The sequence below is a fragment of the Protopterus annectens genome, chromosome 6.part0 (assembly GCF_019279795.1).
Source record: "Protopterus annectens isolate FY-2018-M chromosome 6.part0, PAN1.0, whole genome shotgun sequence".
NCBI classification, from domain to species: domain Eukaryota; kingdom Metazoa; phylum Chordata; order Ceratodontiformes; family Protopteridae; genus Protopterus; species Protopterus annectens.
In genome coordinates this window covers 1,372,757,357-1,372,781,746 of record NC_056737.1, presented here as the reverse complement: position 1 = coordinate 1,372,781,746, position 24,390 = coordinate 1,372,757,357, and the positions used below count along the sequence as shown (strand labels likewise).

The 24,390-nt window shown below is 42.9% G+C and overlaps 1 protein-coding gene across 1 annotated transcript in view; it reads left to right on the top strand.

Annotated features, from left to right (window-relative positions):
- ACTR3 (actin related protein 3) overlaps window positions 1–24,390 on the top strand; it is an 859,006-nt gene that overhangs the window by 540,911 nt on the left and 293,705 nt on the right. Inside the window, exon 7 of the mRNA XM_044074929.1 lies at window positions 13,767–13,910. Within this exon, the coding sequence (XP_043930864.1) occupies window positions 13,767–13,910 (144 nt within the window). The remainder of the gene's footprint in view (window positions 1–13,766; window positions 13,911–24,390) is intronic.

Below are 24,390 nucleotides of genomic sequence, written 5' to 3'. Positions count from 1 at the left end.
ATTTGCTGCAGTCATTTGGCAAAAGCCTGCTTTATGGCTGCATGCAAGAAGACCTGGAGGACATGTATTTTCCTTATTTTTTCTCTGTTTTCCTGTGACAGGAATATTTTTGTATTTTTTCATACTTTCCACTGATGTCTAGGGTAAATCCTCATTATATTGGCTCCCTTCTGGCTCAGGCAACAGTGGATGTTGTTCATGTTTCACTGTTGCAGTTCTAACTGCTGGGATTTCCTGACAGAAAAGCTGTGAATGTCCTGACAGATGTGAGGAAGTCCAGTTGTAAAGGGAGTCAACTGGTACCATAACCTAGTTTGTTCTTGCAGTTGGAGCCCAAAGCAGAGTCCTAGTGAGTGCTCCGGTCAGTCCACACCATAGAAAGAACACGTCTAAAGCATAGAACTCCATTGGGGGGCTTTTCATTTTTTTCTTGACTAATGTCAGATAAACTTAAGTCTCCACAGTGGCAAGCAGATAACACACTGGGACTTCCTTTTTTTTTGTGTAATTTGTTTAAACCCAGAACATGACGTACCTAAGTGTCTGTTCTGTGCTGGCTTTAACAGTAGGATGATTAAACGTAGGGCTGAGATTTTAGCTAACCACTTTGAGTCATTAAGGCCTCTTGTACCATGAAGTCTACTGGTGGAGCCGAGATTGATCGTGCAAAGATGTAATGAGAAGCATCCAAAGCATAGAGTATCGGGTGATGCTCGTTTGCTGTCCATCAGTCCACCCAGACTTGTTATTGTCAAAGAAAGTGAGATGCTTTTGCAATCCCTTCCGATTAAGGTTGTGGCACAGGCGTCTATTGAGACCCCTTCAAAGTCTGATATGCTGCCTGGTCCTTCTACTTCTGCACTAGCTGAAGGGCTTAGTTCATTGGTTGAGTCTGGAACTGCTTTGCAGTTTCTGGCTTCTGATAACCATAAACTGTTGAAGAGATCACCAGAGTCTCCCTCGATCAGGAGATTGCTGTTAGTTCACTATTCTCAGGATTCTTTTGTCTGCATCCCCGCCCTAGCACTAACGATGCCCTTAAGCCCAGGCCTAAGGCCTCATATAAAAAGGATGCATTCCGTTTTCCCTATCTGAGGCTTACTGACTACCACTCCCAAAATCAGGCCTATTAACAGGACCTGGTTAGTCTGGCTGAAGTTTTGATCATTATAGTCAGATCCGGATGCCTTTCTCTCCCAAGCTCTGCCCCTGAATCTCCTCCTGGTAAAAGGAAAAATGGACACATTTCAGAGGAGTTTTCTGATTTCTTTGACATTAGGATGATGACGATGGATTCACCCTTGAGGAAGGTTTATTTTTTGTTTCCTGTGGTGATTCAGATTCTGATGGCAACCTTGTCTCAGCCCCCCATTGTCCCCCCAACCGGAGGACATTTATTTTGGTGAGATCTTGTACACCCTGAGGAACACTTTAAATGGGAAATTCAGGATTGGGAAACTCAGGATTACCCACAATCCAAGAAGAGGGTCAGGGAATTCCTAAAACTTGCTCAGCATAAGTCTCTTGCCATTTCTCCAGTCTTAAAGGTAGCAGACAGTGTTTGCTGGATTCTTCTTTGCAGCAAGATTCCCTCCCCCTCGAAAACGAGACAGATTGAGTTCTGGATTCCCGTAGGCAATTTATCAACAACCCTCTAGCAGTCCCTGAAGTAGTGACCTGGGGAGTTAAAGCTAGCACATCAAAAAATCCCCTGTCAACTGAAAAAGTAGAGCCATGGACAGGCTCTGAAAGAAAGTCTGCACTTCTGCTACCCTGGTTATGAGGGCCCTAAATTGCCAGTTTCACATGGTCAAGTATCAGGAGACCCAGTTAGACCAGATGAAGCAAAAACTGATGGGGAATTAAACATGGGGCACTCTGCAAAGATCTGCTAGACTTAAGCATCTCCTGCTCTCAAGTAGCTAAGTATTCTCTGCATTGTGGCAGTGATGCTCTGGAAGCATCCAGCAGGGCAGTGGCTACAGGATCCATTATTAGAAGACATGCCTGACTGAGGGAGCAGTCCCTCCCTGAACATATTAATTCCAGTCTTTTGGATGCTCCTTTTGACAGTGGTTTCCTTTTTGATCCCAAGGTTGAAGCAGTACTTAAGATGGAGAGTAAGTCCATGCAGACTGTCAAGGAATTTCTTCAGGATCAACCATTCCACTTCAGCCGTAACTATTCTACCAAACACTGGCCCTTTCTGGCCACCCGGTCTAATCCAAAACATTGGAGACCTAGAAGGGGCAGGAGTCGAAGGCAGCACCAGCAACCGAAAGAGTGGCAAGCAGATTCCAGTAGACCTAACCCATTTCATAAACAGGGTCCCATCAGGGAGCAGTCATGGCTCTACCATGAGCCTACCCCCCCCCTCCCAATCTAGGAGGATAGCTGTCCTGCTTCTTAAAAAAATGGAATCTCATTATCAGGGATAAGTGAGTTCTGAAAATAATAAACAGAGTTTACAAACTTCTGGTAAAACAACCTCTAACTTGCTCAGGCTACCCAGATATTCCACCAAATGAAAAGACAGAGGCCATAAACTAAATTCATCTCCTGTGCACCCAAGACTCTGCTGAACTAGTACAAAATGTATCCGAAGAAAAGGGATTTTTCTCATGGCTCTTTCTTGTCCCAAGAAAAGAGGGTACCTGGAGACCTATTCTGGACCTGTCAAGGCTCAACTGATTCTTGCAGGTACCAAAATTCAAAATGCTAACCCTTCAAAAATTGCTGCCCATGACTTTCTCTTCAGCCTACATGGTAACTTTAGATCTAAAGGACGCCTGACTCCACATTCCTGTAGAAAAAACTCCGGGAGATTCTTATGCCTTCAGAGCAGGCGTGAAGCATCATCAGTTTTGTGCTCTTCCCTTTGGCTTGTCTACTGCACCCAGGGTATTCAAAAAAATGCCTAACCCCTGTGATAGACTTGTGCAGGTCAAAGGTCATTCAGATTTGTCACTACCTAGATGATTGCCTAATTCAAGCTAAAATTCTATAAAAATTCAAAGCAATTTAAACAGTAACATCCAGCCATTATACTGTATGCCTGTCTTTCTCTTGAATAGTTTTGCTGTCTTTACTGAATGATACCTGTTTTGACTGTAATACTACCTGTTGATTGCAAAGCAAATATTTTTCTTGTAATATTCTATGTAATGTAACTTTGTATTGTGGAGCTTTTCTCCCCGGGCCTCCACTGAAAATGGGCTCTCGAGCCCAGTGGACCTCCCCAGTCACCAAACTGGAATAAATAAATAAATATAAATTTGCTTTGAACCCAAGAAAATCTGGTTTTCCTGGGGGTTGGGAGGTTGGTATAATGGGTAAGGTGTTTACCTTGCAGACACAAGGTATAGGGTTTGATTCTTACATGAGGTAACTGGCTAGGCTTAAATGGCTCACAAGGGCAGTTAGCCTAGTACTAATCTATGAACCTATGAATCTGGGGTTCATCATCCATATCCAAAAGTCACAGACCATCCCCAGAAACAGGGTTGTATTTCTAGTGGCTTTGTTGAAGTTCTCTCTTCAGAAAGCTTTACTTCCTCCAGTCAAGGTTACCTTTGCAACCCAGTACTTCCAAGCTTTCCTTCACAGGCACTAACTCACTGCGAGAGTGTTCCTTATAGCCTTGGGGTACATAGCCTCTTACATCCTCATGATCATCTTTGCCAGACTCCACCTGAGGAAACTACAGTGGTACCACAGAAATGTGTGTTGCCAACACTTACAATCCTTCAACTTCAGAGTGAAGTTTCTCCTTTGTCTCCGGAAAGAATTTACCTGGTGGGCCCAAGCCTGCTTCCTCAGTCAGGGCCTGCCCATCAGGATTACTCTTCAGAACCAAACTCTGACCAGAGATGCCTTAGACATAACCTGGGGGACTCACTGCAACAACTTGGGGACACGGCAGATCAAAAATAAACATATCAACCAAAAAGAACTGTTGGCAGTCCCAAAAAGACTTGTTTGCTTTCAAAGACAAGTGGAAATCAAGCATTTTTCTAGTAAAGACCAACAAATACCACTGTTACGTGGTACATAAACAATTGTGGGGGGGGGGTCACTGTTGCTGTCTTTGTCATCTAGCCGTGGATCCTTGGAGAAACTACAAACTCTCTAGGTCTGCACTTCATGGCTCAGTACCTACCAAGAGAAATAAATCAGCTGATGGATCATATAAGTAGGAACCTGTCATACCCGTATGAGTGGCAGCTGCATCAAGACGTTTTTCTCAGCATAGCCGGAGATGGCTCTTTTCTTTTGTGGGAAAAAAAAAAAACCTCTGGAAAAGTTTTGCTCAAGGACCAAAACAGCCTGGAGGACAGATGCCTTCTCCTTCCCTTGGACAGGCGTTTTTCTCCAGTACCCTTACTCCCCAAGGTACTGCTGAAGATAAAGGGAAAAAGGCCAAGGGTCATCTTAATAGCCTCATGTTGACCAAGGCAGCACTGCTATCCACTAATGGTCAATCTCAGCAAGAAGGAACCATGGTTGTCCTGACAAGTTGGCTTATTGACAAAGAACAAGAGCACCATCATATACACTGACCTGAATACTCTCAAACTGACAGCTTAGATGAGATTTTGATCCCCTGGAGGGGGACATCCGTTGGCAAAAGGGTCCTGGACATTCTAAAGGAAGCCAGGAGACCTAGTATAAGAAAAGCGTACTCCATAAAATGGAAGAAATTTACTATAGGGTGCAGACAAAAGGGACAGAAATCCTCTTCATGTTCAAGTTTCTCTGATCCTTTCATACTTCTCAGGCCTTTTTGACAAAGGACTTTTATTCCTGTATTAAAATTCATTCTTTTGCCATTTCAGCTTATCTGCCTTCCCAACCCACTGTCTTTTCCCACTCATTCATGAACCAGTTCCTGAGAGGGGGTTATTCACATTAGACCATCCGAGAAAATTTCCATTTCTCCCGTGGGATCCCTCATTCTGTACAACCTCACCCACCTACCGAGCCAGCTGCCTTTGCAGCCACAATGTCTTGACTTGGAAGGCAGCCTTTTTGCTAGCCAATACTTCAGCTAGAAAAATATCAGAGCTTCAGGCCCTTGTGTGTGTGGAACCTTTCATCACTTTCCACTCTTTCAGAATGTTCATCGTGTTACACTGCTGCAGTCATTACACTTGGGTTATCCTGCCGTCAGGCGGTTCCCTAGTCGGTCTGAGTTCCAAAGTCTTGGTCCGGCGTCAGTTGCTGTCGCCTCCTCCCTGACGTCAGTGTGACAGGGGTATACAAGATGCAGCCGACACCATTTTCTTCAGTCTTTCTTGCCGCGCGGTGCCCAAAGCAAAAGCAGTTCGCAAGTGCCGGTCGGCCGCCTCCTGAGATTTTCATTCATTCCGAATCCAGAACCAAAGTCTTCTACAAAGCTAAGTACCCCGTTGGGGAAACTTTTTCTTGCCTCAGACCGATGTCAGTAAAAGTTAATAACTGTATTTCTTGTAGGAAGCAAATACCTCATAAGGATTTCCATTCCTATTGTATCCCATGCCTAGGCCCAGACCACGACGTCACTGGTTGTCATTTTTGTGCTAGGTTTAACAAGTGCACTATTAAACGTCTGTTTGATTTTGCCCGACATTATTTTGGTAGAAAATTCAATTATACCATGCCGTCGGAACTTCCGACGACTGGAATACACAAAAAGTGCAAAGACAAGGATAGGCATCCGAGGCCCAAAACTGACGATGAAGCCTCTTCTAGGCCAGTCTCCGGTTCTCCGGTTTTCAGCAAGGCGCCTTCGCAGCCCCTGGCGACCGCTTCTGTAGAACCACAGGCCGCCTCTGACTCCCACGTGGAGATGGCTGGGCCTTTGGACACACAAGCTATTCAGCCTACCGAGACTAACCTTTCAGAGGGATCCGGACTAGCTGAGCAACCCATAGCTTCAGAGGGTGTCTTCAGACCCACTCAGTTAAGCATTAAACTCTCAGCTAAGTCTAAGCCTCCTTTAAAAATAAAGAAACAAATACAGCATTCTCCAGGGCAGGCCTAAGAAACAAATGCTCAAAATGGCCGAAGACCTAATCACTCTGATCAGGGGGGTCACATCCCCCTCCTAATAAAAGGCCTAGACAGGATGCAGACTATGACTCATCCGACCAGGTGTCCATCTCTTCTGATTCATCCTCAGACCTAGGATACTCCTTACCCCCTTATGAGGATTCTGATGCTGAGGAATCAATTCCATCAGCCTCACCACCCGAGGACTATTCCTTTGGGGAAATCCTACATACCATGAGGGAGCATTTCCACTGGGAAGGCCAGGATTACTCAGAATCCAAGAAAAGGCTCCGAGACTTCCTCTTATTACCTCAACACAGACCCCTTGCTATTCCGCCAGTGTTAGATATTGTGGATGATGTGTATACTGAATCCAGCCCCTGTCAAACCCGACAGGTACTACAGAGTCCCTGACTCTCATAAATTTCTGTATAAAAGCCCTGTAGCTGACCTTGAAACTATTTCTCAGGGAGCCAAAGGAGTTAAGGCCTCATCAGGCAAGAATCCAGTTTCCTCTGACAGAGATTCCAGAGCATTAGATAGATGGGGAAAGAAAGAAAGTATATACGTCTGCAACTTTAGTAATGAGAGCCTTAAATTGCCAGTTTCACATGCTAAAATATCAGCAATTTTTACTGTCTCAGTTAAAACAAAAAAATGCTTCCAGAATCGGATCCTCCTAATTTTAAAGAAATGCAGTATTTATTGCATACAGCTGAACAAGTGGGAAAGCATACTTTGCAGTGTGGTTTTGATTCTCTAGAGGCCTCCTGCAGAGCAGCAGTTACAGGCTCTGTCATTAGAAGACATGCTTGGTTAAAAGAACATACGTTACCAGATCATGTTAAAGCAAAATTATTGGATGTACCTTTGCAGCAGGATGTGTTGTTTGGAGTTAAGGCAGAAGAGGTATTAAAGAAAATGGAGGATAAGGAAAAATCTATGCAAACGGTGAAGGATTTCTAACAGGTTCTGCCTCCTAGATTTAGCAGAAACTGGCAAACTAAGAATTGGTCCTTTCAAATTGCAGACAGACCTCAAAGGGGAAGATACAGACATCCAAGAAGTAGAGGTCAAACACAAGGTCCTTACAGGCCTCAACAATGGGTTGCATCAGGCCAGAAAGAAGGGGAAGACAGGCCCCAATCATATAAAAAGCAGCTCCAATTACTTCCCACTACAGCTGCCAAACAAATCCCCTCTTGGCAGCCCCCTTGGGTGGAAAAATGGCACTCTTCTACCACAACTGGCAAATGATCACCAAAGACAAATGGGTTCTCAGCATTGTATTTCAAGGTTACAGGTTCCACTTTCATACTCTGCCAAGGTTAAAAGGAATGCCAAATCTGCCACCAAATCAATGGGCAGAGGCTCAAAAACAAATTACAGCACTCATGGATATGAGAGCTATTCAACAGGTACCATCACAGGAGCAAGGACAAGTAATTTTACTCAAGGCTCTTTCTGGTACCCAGAAAGGACAAAGCCTGGAGGCCCATTCAGTATCTTTCATCTCCAAACACTTACCTGGATGTTCCGAAAATCAAAATGTTGACACTACAGCAGCTTCTTCCCATGCTGGGCAAGAAAGCTAGGTTCGTGACTTTGGACCTCAAGGAGGCATACCTGCATGTCCCTATCAGCCAAACTGCAGAAGATACCTCAGATTCATAGCTGGTTCAATGCACTACCAATTCTCTGTACTGCCCTTTGGCTTATCTACTGCGCCCAGGGTCTTCACAAAGTGCCTGGCACCAGTAATTGCTTTTTGCAGACAGAAAGGAATTCAAATGTATCCGTACCTGGACTGCCTGATTCAAGCAGAGAGCAAGGACATTCTTTTAAAACATCAGGCGTTTGTAAAAAAGTTATTAAGTTGCCTAGGGTACACAGTAAACGAAAATAAATCAAAACTAGTGCCCTCACAAGAGATTATATTCCTGGGTGCCAGCTTGAACACAACGGCCCAGATGGCTTATCTCACGCCAGACAAGCAAGAACAACTGGCTCAATACTTTCAATTGATGGCAACAAAGACCCAACTCCCTGCAAGAAAAATTCTGCAGGCCTTTGGTTACATGGCATCCTTCATACTACTAATTCCATATGCCAGACTGCATATGAGTAAACTACAATGGTACCTAAAAGGAATGTATGGTCTCAACACTGTCAAAGTTTGGAAACAGTTATACCACTAATCCCTTGCCTTCAACAGGAATTTCAGTGGTGGGCTCAAGCTTGTCACCTCAACAAGGGACAGCCTTTTACACAACCCACAGCCAGGCAAACACTGACAACTGATGCATTGGATTACACCTGGGGAGCACACATGGCAGGCAAATGTATTCAGGGCACGTGGCCCGCAGAACAAAGGCATCTTCACATCAATCAAAAAGAGATGCTAGCTGTACAAAATGCCATTATAGCTTTCAAGGACCTGCTGCATCCAGGACAACTACTGCTAAAGACAGACAACACCACAGTTATGTGGTAAATAAACAAGCGAGGGGGCACTCACTCCTACCCCTATGCAGACAAGCTATGACCTTGTGGAACACAGCTATAAACCTTCAAGTTCATCTGCAAGCACAATTCCTGCCAGGAGAGAAAAACACACTGGCAGAAGCAGAAACATCATGGATCCACACAAATGGAAATTGAATCCACAAATATTCAGAATGATAACACAGAAATGGTGGAGCCCGGACATAGATCTGTTTGCATCCCCAATAAACTGCCAGCTACAAAAATTCTGCACAAGGAGTTACCATCCACAAGCATGGAAGGTGGATTCCCTCTCATTCAGCTGGGAGAACCTACAAGTATATGCTTTCCCACCACTACCTGTCCTGCCAAAGGTACTCGTAAAAGCCAGGTAAGAAGAGCCAAAGATTATCCTGATTGCACCAGACTGGCCACGCCAGCACTGGTACCCAATCTTAAGGAGCTTAGCACAAGAACCATCCTGAATTTTGCCTCAAATCCCACATCTGCTGACTCAGCACAACAATCAGAAGGCCTAGTACCAGGAAAGCCTATTCGGATAAATGGAAGAGATTCTGTGCCTGGAACCAAGCTCACAGCCTTGACCCTCTTGTCCCAAACATTCCTCAGATACTACAACACTTAACTGAGATGCTGGACAAAGGCCTCTCCTCATCCATCAAGATCCACGCCTTTGCCATCTCTGCTCATTACAACACGGATCCACCAATTTTCTCTAATCCTCTGTTAAAGCAGTACCTCAGAGGGGCTAAAAACATAAGACCGCCCCATAGAGCACCTACTCCAACTTGGGACCTCAACTTTGTTTTGGAAAAACTAACTTTACCTCCTTTTGAGCCAGCTAACACAGCAGAATTAAAGTATATCTCTTGGAAAACTGCTCTGCTCCTGGCAATAACATCAGTACGAAGAGTTTCAGAATTACAGGCACTAATGGCAGTGGAACCTTTCCTTATTTTCCACCAGGACAGGGTGTCGTTAAGAACTAGGCCTACATTTATGCCAAAAGTGGTATCCAGTGTGACTCTAAACCAAACTATTCACCTGCCAACTTTTTATCCTAAACCACAGAATAAAGGGGAGAGACTACTGCACTCTTTGGACATTCACAGGCAGTTACGCTTCTACTTGGACAAAACCAAAGCTTTCAGAAAATCTGAGCAATTATTGGTAGCATATGCTGCAGGAGCACAGAGAAAAGCCATTTCAAAGCAGACTATCTCAAAATGGATAGGACATTGTATATGTTTCTGCTACACACACCATGGAAAACCTGTACCTAGCAGCATTAGATCTCACTCCACCAGGGCAACAGCCACTTCAACTGCCTACCTCAGGGGAGTACCTACCAAGGATATTTTGGAAGCAGCAACTTGGAGTTCTGTACATACCGTCACCAAGCATTACCATCCTCCTCTATACTCTAAATCCAGAGCTGGCTTCGCCACTGCAGTGCTGCAGGGCCTTATAGCCACCCCTAATGCCTTATAGAACCAGCCACCCTACCTCAGCTTTGGGATTCTACCCAAGTGTAATGACTGCAGCAGTGTAACACAGTGAACATAGTACAGTTTTGTAACTACCATAAATGTAGATGTTCGAGTGTATACACTGCTGCAGTCCAGGTTACCCTCCCTCCTTCCCCTCTTACTGGCTGGTACGTACCTATGTCTTCTACCCTTACTACCTATGGGGAGTATTTGCTGGTAGCTGTAAGTTGTTTTTTGCTTTTCTTATATATGTTTTATTAGCAATTGGAATTGCCTACCCATTTAGAGGCACCTGACATCTGGGGCAAGAAAGACTGAAGAAAATGGCGTCGGCTGCATCTTATATACCCCTGTCGCACTGACGTCAGGGAGGAGGCGACAGCAACCGATGCCGGACCAAGACTTTGAAACTCAGGACGACTGGGGAACCAACATATGGCAGGATAACCAAAGTGTAATGACTGCAGCAGTGTATACACTCGAACATCAACATTTATGGTAGGTACAAAACTGTACTTTCTCTTTGTACCAGCCTTTCTTTTATGCCTAAAGTGGTTAGAGGTCTCTTTGAACCAGACCATCCCCTTACCTAGCTTCTTTGCTAACCCTATGAACAAAGGAGGAAATCCCCCTTTCATTGGATGTGCATAGAAAACTGTGTTTCTGACATTTTTTGTTGTCCAGGTAGCAAGTCTGACAAGCTTTTTGTGGCCTTTGCCTGAAACTTTGAGGGGAGGGCAGTTTCTAAAAATTTATCTCCAAATAGATCTCCCATTGTATTTTGTTTTGCTGCAACCACAAAGAAAAAAGCCACCAGACTGCGAGATCATGCTCCACCAAGGCTACTGCTATGGTTATAGCATTTCTTAGATGTGGCCACTATGGACATTTTTAGAATTTGATACTTGGTTCTCTGTGCGTACATTCACCAAACAATGTCACCTTCTAACCTTCTCCAAGTCCAGAGCTTTGTTTGCCATTGCAATCTTCTCCGTCCATCCTCAGCTTTGGGAGTTATCCCATCAGTTAGGACTGCAACAGTTAAAGACAAAGAAGGTAGTAGAGTTGTGTACACTCACTGTAAATGTAGATATTCAAGTGCATTTCCTCCCTCCTTGCAGTCTTGTCCCAGAGGTTGAGGTGGGCATTTTCCTCTTCAGATACAGGTTGTTCCCTCTCCTTTTTTCAGATTAGGAACCTACACTCTGGACTTCTCTGGGCTAAGGTCCTTAACATTAGGGGCCAGCTAGAGCCTTCCTACTGTTGATCAAGAAAGTACTGAGGTTATGACACTGGCTGACTCTCTTTGTAACCAGATTTCATGTCGTCAGGGAGTTCGTAGGCTCAAGGAAGAGGAGGAAATTCTTTGGTAGTCAGGCCAGCCAAGTGCTTCCACGGCAAGAAATCCCAACAGTTTGGACTGTAGCAAGTTGAATACACTCCAATATCTACAGTTATGGTAAGTGTACAAAGCTGTACTTTCTCCCTTCTTTTGGAAATGGCCAGGGGCAATTACCACAAGCTTCCTCAGAGACCTGACCTATTCACGCTGGACAAGAGATGTTTGTTGCATCCTGACCCCAAACAGCTTCATCTAACTTTCTGGCCGATAAAGACATGTGGTAGGTACTAAAGGAGGCAAGAAAACCTGTTACTAGGAAATTGTTAGTAAATAGAAAAGCTGATTAGTTGGTGATAAGACAGGAACCAGCGTCCATTCAAGGCTAATGTGTCTTTGATTCTGCCTTATTTGTGCAACTGTCCTCTGGTTAGTCTTAGTTCTCCGTCATGGGCAACATGCCTGCCTATGGATCTCCCTTTTTCAGTGCAGTTTCATGATAAAATGTTTTTGAAAGGGGAGCTGCATGGCAGGCTTCCTAGAAAAAGGTGTCTCTTCTTTGGGATCTTAATTTTGTTTTAGACTAACTCCTGCTACATTGACCCAAGCTCATCGGACTGACTTGGGGTTCTTAACATGGAAAACAGTGTTAACAGTTGCTCTGGCCTCTCCATGAAGAGTATCTGAGTTTCAAGCTCTTATGGTGGGTTGGCCTTATCACATTTTTCACAGGCTTTCCTTGGGAAGCAAGCCTTCATTTATGCCTAAAGTGGCATCCTAGTTTATATTAAACCTAGCTATCCATTTCCCTGTTTTCTTCCTAGAACCAAAAATGAGGAAGAAAGGATACACCTTAGATGTATACAGGCAGGTAAAATACTCTTAGGAAATCTAATCAGTTGTTCATTTCTTGTGACAGTAAGAAAAAAGGGCAGCCTATGTCAAAACTTTTTCTTAATGGTTGTGTTGTGCTATTTACCACAACAAGGCAATTCCAGGTGGGGTCAAGGCTGATTCTACCATGACCTTAGCGTAATCTGTGGCCATTTAGAAAGGGTTGGATTCTAGAAGTATTCTAGAAGCAGCAACTTGGTCCTGTGTGTATACATTTCCAAAGCACTATACACTAATTTCATCTCCAGGTCAAGAATGGACTTTACTAGGTCTTTCTGCAGGAGCTCCTCATCCCTCCCCTTTCCCTTCTCCCAGTCAGTCTAAGCTATGGTAATCTGCCCATATAACTGTGGCAGTGATCATGATGTATGTACTACAGTTGCGCAAGTAAACATGCCTTAACGGTAGATGTTTAAATGATGACTGCAGTAGCCATACCCTTGCTCCACCCCACCTCCTTATTTTTGTATGCTTTTGTTACAGTGGTGAGGATCTACATTTTTACTTTCCTAGCATTGACCTTTTTAGGGCTTTCACCTCCCCCTCTTAGTTGTCATAAAAGATCTGAAGGACTCTGTGCTCAAACCACTCATTTTTTTCTTTAGTTCAGCTCAAGCTGAATAATTGCTTGAACACATGCTAGGTGCCTTTGAAGCTTTTCAGGCTGGCCTGCTGATGTATCATGTGCAGGATACAAACTGTGTAGCTAAGGCTACTGTAGCAGTGATTATTTGAACAGCTGCTTTTTTCCATTAGAATGATCCATACAGAAAATTATCTCATGAAATTCTTCTGGAAAATATTTCACTTGTCTTTAGTCTTTATTTCTTTCCTTCATTCTTCTTTCTTTTTTCATCTCCTTTTTCCCTCCTCATCAAGCAGGCATAATTGATTTTTTTGAGACCCTGAAGTTGATTGACCCATACTGCTCATTTTTTTCCTCCCTTCATGTGTTCCCAGCTGACCATCTGTCCAGCTGAACCATATTCTTTAGTGTTCGTAGTATTGTATCCCAGAGCTGGTACTGCACAAGTAGTGGGTGTGACAAGAGAAATGAAGTAGAGCAGCCAGTGTCTCAAATTCTGGACCTGCATGGTAACACATCTCCATTACAAGGTATGCATGTCCATCACAGATGGAAACAGTCTCCCTCCCTCTTGGAGTGGACAAACCTTCAATAGTGCTCTTTCCCACCTCTCTTTCCCATGTTCCTCGTGTGCATTTTATCCATCTGTAATGCTTCTGTTTTTTATTTAGCCTCTTTGTCTTAGCTAAAATTTATTCCATTTATATAAATTACTGGACTCCATTTCATTATGATTTTTCTAGGATATGTGCAACTGTCGTCACCATTCTGAAAGCAGGCATATATAAATTGTCTAGTTTTTGAATATCAGTTATGGTACATTTGAAAAGTTTCTCAGAATGAAAAATACAACTGGCATAAAAAAAGTTCTCAGTGCTGCAGTGCTGAATTGTATGCTTTTGTGATTTTTTTTTTTCCTTAGGCCGAAGGCTATGTTATTGGCAGTTGTATTAAACACATTCCAATTGCTGGAAGAGACATTACATACTTCATTCAACAGTTGCTAAGAGACAGAGAAGTTGGCATTCCACCAGAACAATCTCTGGAAACTGCTAAGGCAGTCAAGGTAAAATATAGACATTTGTATATATCTCTTAGTTTAGCTATCTATTTAATTACTTTTTTCAAGTCCTTCAGGCACCGTCAAGGTTTTACCCATACTGCACCTACACTAGGAACTCATTTAGAATCTATTGTCCTGCCTTATTTTGTCCTATAGTCTAGATCAAGGGAGAGGGAAATGCATCTAGGCTTTTTAGAATTTGTTCAGGTCACTTAATCTTGGGGGTCTAGTTGGCAGGATATAGGTCTGCAGACTGTCTTTACTTCATTTGGTAGAGGCCTTTGCCAGCTTTACATTCTCCTGGGTATAGATGTGCCAAAATGTCCTCAAGCCATGGAAATTCAGTTGCATTGCATGACTTGGTGTTATGAACAGGTGACAGCATGCACAAAGATGCAGTTTTTTTCAAGGTAACTTTTTTTGCTAACTTTTGTAGATACTGACATGGAAGGAGAGACTGGAAGCCACTTTGGTGCAGCCCAGGGAAACAAATTGAGTTACGTATATAAAGCTTTCTTATTCTGTTGATATGAAAGTCATACAAGGTGTAGTAAGAAATAGTCTGAGAAACACCATTTATGAAATCAGTCAGTTTCTCCTTGTGTTGTATTTGAGAGGTAAAAGAAACCTAGAAAATTAAATCTGTAGGGATGAAGAGGCATGGCTTCTGACACAGATGTCATTATTTGAAGACTGGTGTGAATGAACTAGTATTGAGAGGAAAGCATTGCTATACCAAGCTCTGTTACTTCCACATCTGCAAATTTTGTCTGTGTGTGTGAAAAATGTCTAGCTGTGCAGATGTGTTACAACAAGGAACCTCTGGGCATATGCATGATGCGGCCACAGAAAACTTTAATAGTGTTTTCTGTAAACATTATTTTGTTGGCGCAGATGCCAGATTTAAGTTTACAGTTGTAGAAGTTGTACATTTGATCCATGGTAAAATGGCCGTAGAAGAGTTACTGGTTTAGGAGTATGTCTAGCAGCTCAGACTAGGCGAATGCCTTTTTCCTGGACTGAATGATGTTGGACTTAACATTTATCCAAAAACAAAGAGGGCTGTCTCACTAAGATTCATTTGATCATGTGACAGTGTCTATCATGCAATCAAGGACATGGTATGTAATCTGCAGATATCTAATTGTGTTCACAGTCTGAACCCCCTTATAGAATGAAAGCATTTGTGTTATTTACTGATTATAGAGGTCTTATGGCAGCTGACTGCTTGTGGTTGCCATTTAAATTGAAACTTGCAAGTAGCTTGCCTGTTTTCACTTATTTGGAGTGCTTTTTGCTTTGTTGCATTCAAAAAAGCTTTCAAAATGTAGCTTTATTATCCAAAATTAGATATTTTTTTCCTTTAGGGCCTCTGGATATGCTGTTGCACTCTACATTCCTGTTGGAAGGAGCACAGTTTTCACACTTTTACAAAGTTCGTTGCTCAATGTCTGAAGCTTGTTTGGCGTTTAGGGCAATAATTGTGAAAGTTGGTCAGGTGCTAACATTCCTGTATAGAGTCAAGTAATTAATGACTGTTTTGTGTAGAGCCTCATTGTCCACGTTATTTTTTTTCTTCTTTAAAACCTTGTGTACATTTTTTTCTTTATTGACTATTTTGCTTCATCAGCTAGCAAGACTGTAACAGGAAAGCAAGGCTTGGTGCTTTGTTGGACCTCGCTTATGTATTTTTTTGCCCTCTGACAATGTAGCTTTTTGAGCAGCTGACAGCCCTTAAACAAGGTCAGGGTTTGGTGCCTGGGTGTTTTTAGGTACATCAGTGTATTTCCCTTCAGTTTATTTATTGGTTGGATTTCCCAGTCTAATTATGCATCAGGTAAGGCTAGCACACTGTCTTTTCTTTATGACTGTAATGTGTAATGTTTGTTGTAGGGATCATTGCTGCAGTTGCTTCTTCATAGAGTGGGAATTATTCCCATGTAAATGTCTGTTTATCCAACCAGCCTTCAAGAGATTAAGACATCCCTGTATAGACTTTTTCCTCCATACTTTTGAGGATATCGTCAGTATAATGTGTAGACAAAGAGCCATCCATGCCATCTTTAGTTATTTTTTGCTGCATCAGAGCTTTCAGTAATCTGACATTGACATACAGATAACTTCTGGTGTGTTAAGTACCCATTTGTGCGTTTTCTAGTTCTTATTTGCTGTCGTCAGTGTTGTATTCCATTCTGATTTTTTTTCATTGAGTTTAGCTTTTGAGAAATATTGGACAATCTTTTTGAGGCTGACATCCCCTGAAAAGACAACCAGTAAGTTTGCCTGTGGGTCACAGATTCTGCTGAAATGTTGGCACCATTGGAGCCTTTTCATTTTTTAACAAAAAATCTCCACGTCTTGTACTCATTTTATGTCCTTTAGAAAGGAAATCACAAGAGATAGAAACCTCCAGGTCTTTACAAAGTTCAGAAGATTGGGGTTGATTTAAACCAAGTGATTGCCACCTCTTTTCAAAAGAGCTATCATCTAGTGGTTCCAAAAAGCAGAAGTCTAAGCACCTTTTTAAATGTAGAAACTCAGTGGGCAACCAAGGATCACATAAGCAGAGTCTCTGAGGCGTTATTGACCCTGTAAGGCAAAAAAAGGTACTGAGTGCATCAGTCATCAAGTCAGACATGTTTGTCCATCCCAATACACCAGCAGCTGTTCAGAATTTGGTAGTGAGAGTGCACCTGAAACCTTTCCATGCTTTGATAGATAATTTTGCTGCATCTCAGTCAAATACTGGTTCTCATTCACCCACAGTGGGTGAGGTGACTGTGCAGGTTGGGTAATGTCCCCTTGGGGGGGTTGCCAACTCTTAATCTTTAATAAAAAAAAAAAAAAAAAAACTGTGTAGTTTTAGCACTTTAGTCCAGGTGAGCCAAATCTCCTGTGATTTTTTTTTTCCTTTCCTTCAAGGTAAGCATCCATGTGTGGCCCCCGAACCTAGCCCCTACCATCTTTGATTTTGACTTTTTTGTAGAATACGTTTCCCTTTGGCAGAGGGCTTGTGTGTCAGCTCCCCATTTCCCAGTGGAGCATTCTATATCAGATACCATTCTTTCCACCCCACCTAAAGCAAAGACATAGGTTAAGAAGAACAAGGTATTGTGTGTTCCAGGTAGCTTTACTCCTTGGATATGATACCAATGAAGAGATCTTTCCTCAGCCCCCTCCTGGATAAATCCTTTGGGGAAGCATCACATTTAATGACAGAGGAAGTCAAATAATTATCTGGCTGTCATAAAAATACTTGGAATTTCTGGAACTGAAGAGCTGAATCACGTTGCTGTCCATCCTTTAATTCAGGCATTCAGATGTGCATTTGAACAGTGCCCAGTACCTGTACAGAGCCAGAGTTGTACCCATCAAAAACTGTATCAGCTATACAAAGTAAAGAACCATAACCATATGTTACAGTATCAAAATGATGTTCTGAAGTAGGTGTTGAACATGATTAAGGAAGGACTCTGTTCAGATTTGAAGCAGAGACCATGGCCAAAAGTTCACTCCTTATCAGAAGATGTCAAGGTGCAACTTCTGAATGTACCCTTAGACAAATTATGTATTTATTTCCCTCTCTTCTCCTACCTAGGGTGCTTATAAAAACACGTGAAGACAAGGCAAAGCTACTAATCTCACCTTAATAGCGCCTGTTTGATCAGGACACATTTAATTAACAAATAACTAAACAAACAAAGCAAACTTGGTTCTTCTGGCTATGCTGTGTAGGGAGGAATGACAAATTCTTCTGTTTTCATGCACATCATTCTCACAACAGTGAGAACATTAGTATGTCTAGATCTTAAAAGCCTCTTAAATGCAGTCTGGAAGTTAGGATCTTGATCCAGTCCTGGGATGGCTTCCCATTTGAGGTACTGTCCATGCTGCTTGAAGCAAAGAAACTAGTGACTAGAAAACTTAACAAGGCATAATGGAATAAATTCTCCTTGTGGTCTTCCTCTAATGCTTTTCTGTCTAATGCATCCTCTGTTTTTGGCAGCCTTGTATGACAAAGGGCTGGTGTATACCTTTGTTAAAGTACGTCTTTCGAGCCTCTCTGCTTTCTTACCCGTTGAGTCCACCATGACTGATAACTGTCACGGTTAAAGTATTCGTGAAGGGGGTTTTCTATTTCAGACATACCTCAAGACACTAGTTGCTATTGATTGGGACCTTACCTTTGTAACTGAATTGTGGCCTTTGTCAGTATTTGAACCATGACAGTGCAGGTGCTACTAAATGATTGCCTTGGAAAACTTTTATTTTTTTCCCTAATAGCAATAATGTTCAAAGTTTGTGTGTGCAAAGCCATACACAGTTTTACACAGAGACTGGTTGCCATTAAGGACTGATCAGTGTGTTGCCAAAAGTAGTCCAGTCACATTGTTGTCCTTGTACTGGACATAATCTGCCAGTTTTACTAAACCTCAAAACAAATGGATATGGTTTTCCATCTACCCACCCAGTTTGGGTTCGTGAAGGGCCAATCTTGTCTCCTGAACCTGATTGACTTCTTCGAATCAGTCTCTAGAGCTGTGGACGAGGGTAAGGCGGTCCACACAGCCTATCTGGACCTCGCCAAGGCCTTCGACACCATCCCCCATTCTGGAATCGTAGATAAACTTACTAAGCTGGGCATAAATCCCTACGTCACTTGATAGGTTGCCAGCTGGCTTACTGACAGAACACAGACTGTAAAAGTAGCCGACTCCAAATCCAGCTCCAGACAAGTGGAGTACCTCCGGGTTCACTCCTGGGACCGCTGTTGTTTGGCATCTACTTCTCTGAAATACAGGCCAACATTAAGGTACTCTTGCTAACAAAGTTAGCAGATGACTGCAAACCGGGAGCCATTATTGAATCCCCAAATGATGTGGATATTCTACAAAAGGGCCTTAAGAAACAGATGCTTGGTGCCAGAGCCGTGGGATCAAACTTAATGCCAAGAAATGTATAGTTATCCCCTTTGGAAAAAAACATGTACCCATGAATTACCACATAGGTGGCAGTACACTAAACACCGAAAGTGTGATGAGACACTTAGGGACACAGGTGGACAGTGGTCTTACCTTAGATAACCACATTGCCACAACAGTCAAGAAATCCTTCTATGTGGCACACCTCATCACTGAGGGTTTTCATCCAAAAAAAAAGAGGTCATTGTCCCACTGTACTTATCCCTCATTAGACCCATTATAGAGTACAATGCCCCGTTTGGTATGTACCTCACAAGACATCTGCAACCGCTGAAAAGGCCACAGAAATACCTCACTAAAAGAATCACAGGTGTAAAGCAGATGCCCTATGCTGACCATCTAAAAAAAGACTCCAGCTATACTCTGTGGCATATCGTCTACTCAGCGGCAATCTCTGCTTAACATACAAGGACATGTCAAACCCTGACCTGTTGGACATGCTCCTCTTAAAGAAATCTCAATCCCTCAGAGCCACATGCTCCAGGGATCTAAACCTTGTCATCACAATGAACAAAACATGCTGGAGGGATAGGTTCCTGACCAAGAGACTCCCCATACTTTCGAATAGACTGCCCATACATGTCAAGCAGAGTGCCTCCTTGGCCCTCTTCAAAAGGAACCTTGACAATTGGATGGGAGATAGGAAATTCACCCTGGGGATCACGTCAGTCGTCCTGCTAGACAGGAGTCCAGGGAAGTAAATATTGTGGGAAGAAATATCCAGGAAATTGTTATGGCTAGGCTGTGTAGGCCCTAGGGCCGATAGCCTAGTACCACCCTATGAACCCATGTGCTAGAGGTATAAAGACAACTAAGGTACTGTGTGGGGCAGAGCAAATGACTTCAGGCAAACAGAACCGCTCTTGGTTTTCTTTGCTGTAAAAAAGCATTGCAGACCATTGTCTTCACAAATTCTCTAAAATGACTGGATGATATGTTGCTTTTTCTTGCAACTACCATGGCAAATCCTTGCAAGGCCAAGTCCAGGATCACTGTACTAGGGAAAGTTTAACTGCAGCTGCAATTTTTTGTGTTTGTTTCAGCTCTGACCATCTTTAAGGTAGCTTCTTGAATTTTCATTCAGTTATTCTAGGCATTATGAGCTAGATTCTTATAGCAAAAGTAGAACAGAATTTGTCACTGTTTTGCAGGGCATGCTGGCTCCTCTGTGTTAGGCGTATGGTCAAGGTCCATGCTACTGCTGTAGTACATTTTCCTTATGTAATGAGTTACCCTTTAACAGTGATTTCTATACTGATTGAAGTGCAGTTGTGTAATCAGGTGCTTGAATACAGAGATCACTGCTGCAGTGCAATCTGTATCCAACAAACAAACTGCAAATAAAAATAAAAGATGCTTTCCATTACAAACCCATTGCTTAAAGTGTTGGGAAATATATCTAAGGTCTGCTGTATCTGGATCATATTATCAGTTCTCTGCATTATCCTTTGGACTTTCCACTCGTACTTCTCAACCTGGAAACATCAAAAATCTGGACAAAAGCCAAGACATATAGGTACAAATCTGTGTGCTGATTAACATAAAATTTGCGTACACAATTATGTACCCCCACCCACTCCCGTGGAACTGTGGGATGCCAACGTTTAAATGCAAATTGAAGAATAGACAAAATATTAAGCACAAAATATAATCAGTATTTCTCTTGTGCCTTTACAGAGCTAGGTTTTTGGCTGAAAAGGGGTGGATGAGCAGCCCATCTGCCTGTTTAAGAAACTACAAATTAATAAATAAAACTGACATGCCAAGAGCTGTTATGAACTAAGAAGGGCTTTGTACCACTATCATAGCATTACCAAACTTACTAAGCCATGACATGATAAAAAATGCATAACAATACTCTTGTGTAACACTCTTTGTTGTTAGGAAGAACACATCTCTCCAGTACAAACTATGTGTCTACATTTAATCAGTGCACTTCAAGAAAAAAAAAGGTATTTTCATATCAACAGTAGTCAGTCACTACCTCTGGAAAAAAGGCTATGTTGACAAAGCAGGATTCAAGGAATCTTCTGTAGAGAAAAGGAGCTGTTGTGAAAACACCACTAACTGGATTTGTGCGTACTGTGACACACAGAAGAGTCGTTTAAAAAAGCAAGGTGCACACAACAGCCATTAAAATATACACGGATATACTGCGCATAAATCGGTAATGGAAGGCTACCAAAGAATAGTTGCCTACCAACTAAAGTTAGGTTCACTTCTGTTTCAATCTGTTTTTTGCATATACAAAGCTCATGTCACGTTATGTGCTAATAAACTAACACACTTAGCCAGAATAAAACAGAAAAGAAATTTTAAGCACAAATTCATGGCAGGAGGGCTGCTGGTTAAGCAGGATCCATTGTTCACCCAGTAGGTATGGAAATGGGCAGGCTGGACAAATCATCCAGTCTTTATCTGACAGTTTGGTGGGCTGTTTCTAAGACTTCTGATTCTCAACCTCCTGCTCCTATGAAACCTGACAGGTTCTTTAAGATTCCTGAGGATTGTCCATTGCTATTTATGTCCTCCTGCTGCGGTGTCAAGTCTCCTTTGACAAACGTTGTAAGGTTTTTCCCACTACCAAGCTCCTACCTTCAGATAAGGATAGTAGAGATATGGAGAGGATTGGAAAGAAGGTCTGTACTGCTGCTTCCTTAGCCTTAAGGGCCATTAACTACCAGACCCACATGATCAGATATGCTTTGGCCTTGATTGCCCAGGCTTGTCGGGGTATTTCTGACCTCCCTGGTTTCGAGGCAGAAGTCTTCTGCTCTCTCTGTTTTGGGTTCTACCTCCTGAGGTGGCTCGCCACTCTTAAGTGCAGCTGCTGATGACTCTTCCTGAGCTGCTGCCTTTGGGTTTGTCATGAGGCATTATTCTTGGCTTTGTCTTCAGTCATTACTTGAACACATTATGGACAAACTGCTGGATGCTCCTTTGGATCGTAAAAATCTCTTTGGTACTGCTGCTACTATGTTTGTCCCCTCAGGAGGGAGATAAAGCTTTGCAGGACCTTAAACTTATTTTTATCCTCCATCCGTTAGTTTCAGAGGAACTATCCTACTAGGTTTGCTTTTGTTCACAGGCAGTCTTATCAAGCCACTAAAGACAGGAAGGGTAGTAGGTGAGCTGTTACTAAGTCTTCTCAGGCTCCTGTGGTGCAGAAGCCTATTTTGTCCGAGAATCCTGCTTCACTTATACATTTTGCCCCTCCACAACCCTTGGTCAGCTTCCTTTATCCCTTCAGCTCTTCTGTCTTCCAAACTGGCAACTCATCACTTCAGATTCTTGGGTTCTGTCCATCCTCTGTCAGGATTGCTTCATGGTGTAGAAGTCTCTCCCTTTTTTTCAGGGATTCCCCAACCTCCTTGAGAGCAGCTTCCTCATTCCTCAGAGGTTCTTGGGTCCCTGGTGGATTAGGGAACCATTCAGCCTGCCCATCCTTCTCATGTATGAAAGGTGTTCTACTCCAGAATGTTCCTGGTTCCTCGAATGTAGGGCACTTGGAGGCCTATTTTGGATCTCTCCTTATTCAGCACCTTTCTCAAGGTTCCTTATTTTTGGATGCTTTCTCTTCAAACCTTGCTTCCTCTGTTGCTGTCCCTGGCTTTTCTGGTGTCCTGGGATCTGAAGGTTGCTTACCTTTTATATTCATATTCATATTCATCCCCTTTTCGGGAAGTTTTTGTGTTTCTCTTCCTCTCATTTTCAGATGTTCTTCGTGTTTCACTGTTGCAGTCCATTACATTTGGGTTATCTGCTTGCAGGTAGCCCTCAGTCGGCCTGATTTAACAAAGTGGGTCCTGCATCGGTTGCTGTCCCTTCTTCCATGATGTCAGGTCATCAGGGGTATAAAACATGCAGACGACGCCATTACATCAGTCTTTCTTGCCGTGCAGTGCCCAAAGCAGAAGCAGTTCGCAAGTGCCGGTCGTCCGCCTCCTGAAATTTTCGTTTTCGAGCTTCAGAACCAAAGTCTTCAACTAAAGCCAAGTACCCCGTTGGGAAACTTTTTTTTCTTGCTCCTTACCGATGTCAGTAAAAGTTAATTGCATTACTTGTGGAAAGCAAATACCTCATAAAGATTTTCATTTGTACTGTATTCCTTGCCTAGGCTCTGACCACGACGTACCTTGCTGTTGGTTTTGTGCTTTATTTAATCAGCGCACTATCCATCGTCTGTATATTTTCGCCTCTAAATATTTCGGTTTAATTATCCAGAAATGTCATCATTTAGCCATCCGACTACTGGGATTCCGAAAAAACGCAAAGATAAAGACAGACAGGCTGCCAAGGTCCAAAACTGCCGATGACGCTTCTCCTAAGCCAGTCGCCAGTTCGCCGGTACTCAACGAGGCGCTTTTGCAGCCCCTGATACCCGCTACTTCTGATTCGCAGGCCTCTACTGAGACCCATTCAGAGTCCAGTATGGCGCGAGATGCTTCAACTATGGAACCCGCAGATGTCTTTGCCTTGGATGGGTCCGGAGCCGCTGTGCAGGCACCGGCTTCTGAGGGTGTATTCAGGCCTACGGACTTGCATATTAAATCAACGCCTCCTCCTTCTCTTAGGTCTAAATCTCGAAGCATGCCTAAAACAACGATGCCCAAGCCACATGCTCAGGCCTTTATGCCTAAAAAACAAATGATAAGAATGGCTGAAGATCTAATAACTTTAATTAGGGGTAGCCAACCCCCCCATTCTAAGAGGCCTAGGACTGAAGTGGTTAATGAATCTTCTGACCAGGATTCTGTTTTTTCTGTTTCTTCTGATGATCTGGATTTGCCCTTATCTACTTATGAGGATTCTGATGCAAAGGGCTCCATTCCCTCGGCTTCCTCTCCAGAGGAGTTTTCTTTTGGGGAAACCTTGCATACTCTAAGGGAGCATTTCCACTGGGAAAGCCAGGATTTTTCTGATTCAAAAAAGAGGCTTAGGGATTTCTTACTCCTACCTCAACATAGGCCTTTAGCTATTCGTCCTGTACTAGACATTGTTGATGATGCTTTTTCGGAATCTAGTTTGGCCCTTGATTCCTTGCCTCCTGCTCCCAGAAAACCAGACAGATACTACAGGGTCCCTGAGTCGCACAAGTTCCTTTTTAAAAATCCCTTTGCGGATCCAGAGACTATTTCACAGGGGCCCAAGGGCATTAAGGCTTCTACTGCTAAAATCCTACCCCTTCTGATAGAGATTCCAGAGTGCTGGATAGATGGGGTAAGAAGGTTTACACTTCTGCAACCTTGGCCATTAGGGCTTTAAACTGTCAGTTTCATATATTAAAGTATCAGCAACATGTTATTGGATTGCTTAAACAGAAAATAATGATGATTCCTGACAGTGTGGAAAATAAAGAATTACAGGATTTGCTGCATTCTACTGAACAAGTTGGAAAACATACTTTGCAATGTGGTTTTGATTCTTTAGAGGCCTCTTGCAGGGCCGCTGTCACTGGGTCTGTACTCAGAAGGCATGCTTGGCATATGGAGCAATCTTTG